General features: G+C 38.2%; 1 protein-coding gene across 1 annotated transcript in view; it reads left to right on the forward strand.

Moving 5' to 3' along the window:
- The window catches only part of LOC106817099 (epidermal growth factor receptor-like), a gene marked incomplete in the record, with an annotated part of 39,873 nt that overhangs the window by 3,026 nt on the left and 32,273 nt on the right, over positions 1-4,574 (forward strand). The window contains 2 exon segments of the mRNA XM_014821746.1: positions 1,528-1,678; positions 2,155-2,277. Coding sequence (XP_014677232.1) covers positions 1,528-1,678; positions 2,155-2,277 — 274 coding nt within the window.

Here is a 4,574-nt window from a genome sequence, read left to right on the forward strand (position 1 = left end):
AGAGAGAGAGAGAGAGAGAGAGAGAGAGAGAGAGAGAGAGAGAGAGAGAGAGAGAGGTGGATCAGGGTATATATGCGATGTCTTGTAATGACCCTGCTTAGTGCAATTACACGCAGTGACTCAGGCCTGTCATATCATAGAGCTGTAATCACTAACCCGTGAAAAAACATATACAGTAGGTGTAAAAAAAATACACACTGCTACGGCGCTGTATATACTACTATACGTATATATTTATTACTACGGCGTTGTATATACTACTATACGTATATATTTATTACTAGAGTCTCTACATATATATGTATATCTATACATGTATTACAATCAAGAGCTAATAATACCTATATATTATACTACTGTACTGTTATCTCTTGATACATACTACTACAATATACAATATATAGTAATACAATATACAATATATATATACACTATATATGTCTTACAACTGTAGTACATATGTAAGACGTATACATTCTACTACAATATACAATATACATTATACAATATAATCATATACAGTATATGTCGTACAAATATAGTATATATGTTTACATATTACTAGTAGTGGCCTCGCGTATTGTATGATGATGTTCGCTGGACCGCACACACTCTGTTTGCATCAGTACCTGGATCCTCTATCCATCCACATCTACACCTACATCCCATAGAGACGATCCAGACCTCCCCCCTCACACGCAAATATATACAGATGTCAATATTTTCTAACAACTGAGCTATTGTACTGTCCAGTTGTGCACGAATGTATAAACGGAATAAACTTCGTAGTATGTAAGATTATTAAAAACTACTTCAAATAATCCCCCACACATTCACTTTCATTACGAATGTCGATTCAATCAGGCCACTCAATTATAACGCACAAGGGGGATACTATCAGGAGTGAATAATATAGATCCATTATTATTCATTCCCGATGTTATATTTACGTTAGTCCGTTATACTTCTGTTCCCATTTACCGCCCTTACTACGTCGCGGACTTTTTCAAAGGAATGAAACGAAAATATATCGTTGTTCGGGGCCGTTGCTTACATGCTGGGCTATGTATAACATCTGGCAGCATTTTCTCCCAGCAGTTGTGATCCCGCAGCAGCGACCCCACCACCTACATACATACACCCCACAGCAACTCTAAACTCCAAGAACCCTTTTTAAATTTCGATGAGGATTATTTTGATAACCCGGAGAAAACTTTGCAGCCGGCCGTAAGAAAAACATTACTAAGCTACCGACGCACTGAGACTACCCCGGGGAGAGCGCCGGCAGGGATATTGGACACCTGACTCAGCAAGGGGCCCGGCAGGGGGTCGGGCACCTGACCCAGTCGGGTGCTAAGCAGGGGGAACTTATGGGGGTTATGCCGCTGGTGGTGCCCTCCAGTCTGGCAGTGGCATAATAAAGGTATCAGAGAGAGAGTCAGTTTATGCACAGACATTGCTATCAAAATATTAACATTTAAACATTGTTTTGTTTTGTAAAAATTGATTTTTCTTTGGGTAACCCAGGTCATACGAGGCCAGTCTCTCTACGGACATCCTGACCAGGGAGATGAGGAGGAGAAGTACAGTCTCTACGTGGCGCTCAACTACGACAAGGCAAACTTCAACAACAAACATGAAGTCGGACTCAAGTCCATCGGATTCGAGAAGCTAGGAGGTAGGCGTAATATCTTATCGTAGAGTTAATATCGTGAGGTCAATATATTACAATAAGTTTGCTGATAATGAAACCCATTCATTACCTAAGGTGCTTGTTTATTTATTTATTTATTCATTCATTCATTCATTTATGTATCTACATATTTGTATTTTTTATATTTATGTGTATTCACTTTTGTGGATTCATGTTTCATTTTAGTTGTTATCATAGTTATCATTGTCAGTACATTAGACTGCTACATGGTCATGGTTCTCACATTTGTTGTAGTCATGGCGCATGTTACAAGTTATCCTTTGACATATAGAATATATAGTAATGATAAAAATGGTAAAAACCCTATAAAAACATTAACAACATGTTGATTATTATCAACAACACATTTGCTGTTATTGTTTTTTACAGTAAATTGATTGTTATTTCTAGCAAGTTAATTGTTGTTAACAGCAATGTGATTGTTTGTCTGATTGTTGCAGAGATTCTTACTGGAGACGTGTCGTTCATAGACAATCCGTACCTGTGTTACATCGACACGATAGAATGGAAGGACATTGTTGCCGGATCCGTGACAATGATCAACAATTCCGTCCATCAGTCATGTAAGCACATTCACGTATATAATCGTTAATTAAACGGCCCAAGCTCCAACACGTGTGTTATATAATGAGATGGTTTTGAACTTTTCTGCGAGGAAAGACACACATGACAGTTAAATTTTTGTTTCTATTTCTTCAGAATAGATTTTCCTTGGCAATCTCGCAATGATTATAGTTCAAAAATCACAAAAGGACATTTTTTTCGTGTAGCTGAAATGTTTCGTTTTTTGCGTTGTTGGGTGTTAGAATATATGCTCATAACTTCCCTGGTTTTATCAACGATGATTATATAGTGAAAATGATGTGACTATTGGAATCGCTGATTGGAATTATTGATGTTGTCATTAACATAAATCTTTTGATCGTTGAGATCGTTAGGCAATGTCACTTATGTTAACAGCGTGTAAGTCTGCCTAACATATATATATATATATATATATTTATGTTCGTGTTCTCATGTTGTGTCTTCTGCTGTATTTCCATGCATCACTATTGCGGGGAACAGGCAAAGATAGTAAGTAATGAGTGTCGTGGGTTATTACCATTAGTAAAGAGTTTGGAGTTATTTGAAGTGACCCTCCGTGTTTTTTCACATTCCTTAGGAAATATGCTGCTTTCATTTTGAGGATTTCGTTGCTGTTAGAGCCACTGGCTTATAGTATTAATACGAGATTAGGCTACTAGTACGACTCAACGACTTGTGCATTTATCTAAGATACTAAGATGACTGCTGTGCCCTATTAATACTGTATTAACTAATAGGGATAGCCCTCTTCCTTTGATAAGAACTCATAATGTGCTCTTACATCATATATATAAGCTCTGGTCACCATTGTCCCACATCCCCTAGACCCCACGCTGCTGCCTCTCCACAATGGGGCAGCGCGAGTGGGTAAGGGTTGGCTATTGTACTGACCCTCTCCCCGCCCCCTCCTCCTCTTCCTCCAGGGGGAGGGGTGCGGTGAGAGGTCAGGGCGTGATTGTGGTGACGACGCAGATGTGAATCTATGTGTAACAGGACCAGTGTAGAGTAGTGTGTCGGTGACCGCTCCAAGTGTCCGTTAAGCCTGGTATGACGCTCTGGGCACCATCATAATAGCAACATATTGTAATAAATGCATACATGTACTAATAATATATCTATCACGCTTGGATTAATACGACGCTAATTAATTATTAAATATTAAATATGCTTAATTATGAATAATTAGTTAATGCTATATACGCTATGGTCATGCAAGGTTGGCGCATGCGTGGTGTGGTCGTGATTGTGGGACTAAACCAAATAAATAAATACATACCTATATTTAGGTTAGCATAATATAACCTATATGCATGTGTACATATTTCCATAATATATAGTATATATTCTATACTACTTCGAGAGTCTGTCGTGTAAACACTGAATGACCAATGGTACGCTCCCATGGGAAAGTCAATTAAGTAAATTAAGACTGCAACCGTGGGACAGATTTGCTACTTGTAATCATCCTTGTTGACGATTATTAGGACATAAACGTAAAGTAATGTGGAATTAGATTTCTTATCTTGTTGCGTGTGATCTTTATTGTTGAACTTTACTATGACATAAACTGGCGTGGAGTGATGCGCAAGCGACTACGTTATGGAATTTAAAGACACTACCACGTTCTATAAGAGGAATGGGAAAAATACAATATCTAAATAACAATTTAAAATAGATAGTATACAATAGGTAATATATAAAATACATTGTACAATATACAATATACAATTCACAAAATATATTGTACAATTTACAATAAGCAATACACAATATGCATACACATACAACATATCTTTTCATTTGTCCATGATACGTAAGTGCCATTTATACATGTGCTCTTGTCTTGCAGCCTCTACGATAACTCTGTGACGATTCTAACTGTTCCTTGTTTTTCTCTCGTGCAGTGTGTCCCGGAACTAACCTCAAGTTGACCCGGAAGTCGAGTGACGACGAACACTACAGGTCACTGAGGAAGCAGTTTGAGAATTGCACGTTCATCAACGGTAACCTTGAGATCACCTTCATCGAGGACCCTAGCCGCGACCTTAGCTTCCTGCAGCACATCCGGGAGGTTACGGGATACGTCCTCATAGCGTTCGTCTACACAGAACGCATCCCTCTCCACAACCTGCAGGTACGTGCTACCGCACAGCAGTAATGTATATACATACATAAATATATATGTATGTAATAATTTCAAGAGCGCATGTAAATAGACATGTGAAATAATGAACTAAAAAACGTTATTTAGAGAGGTCCATAGAGAGAGAGAGAG

Source organism: Priapulus caudatus, unplaced genomic scaffold (genome assembly GCF_000485595.1).
Source record: "Priapulus caudatus unplaced genomic scaffold, Priapulus_caudatus-5.0.1 Scaffold1595, whole genome shotgun sequence".
NCBI lineage: Eukaryota > Metazoa > Priapulida > Priapulimorpha > Priapulimorphida > Priapulidae > Priapulus > Priapulus caudatus.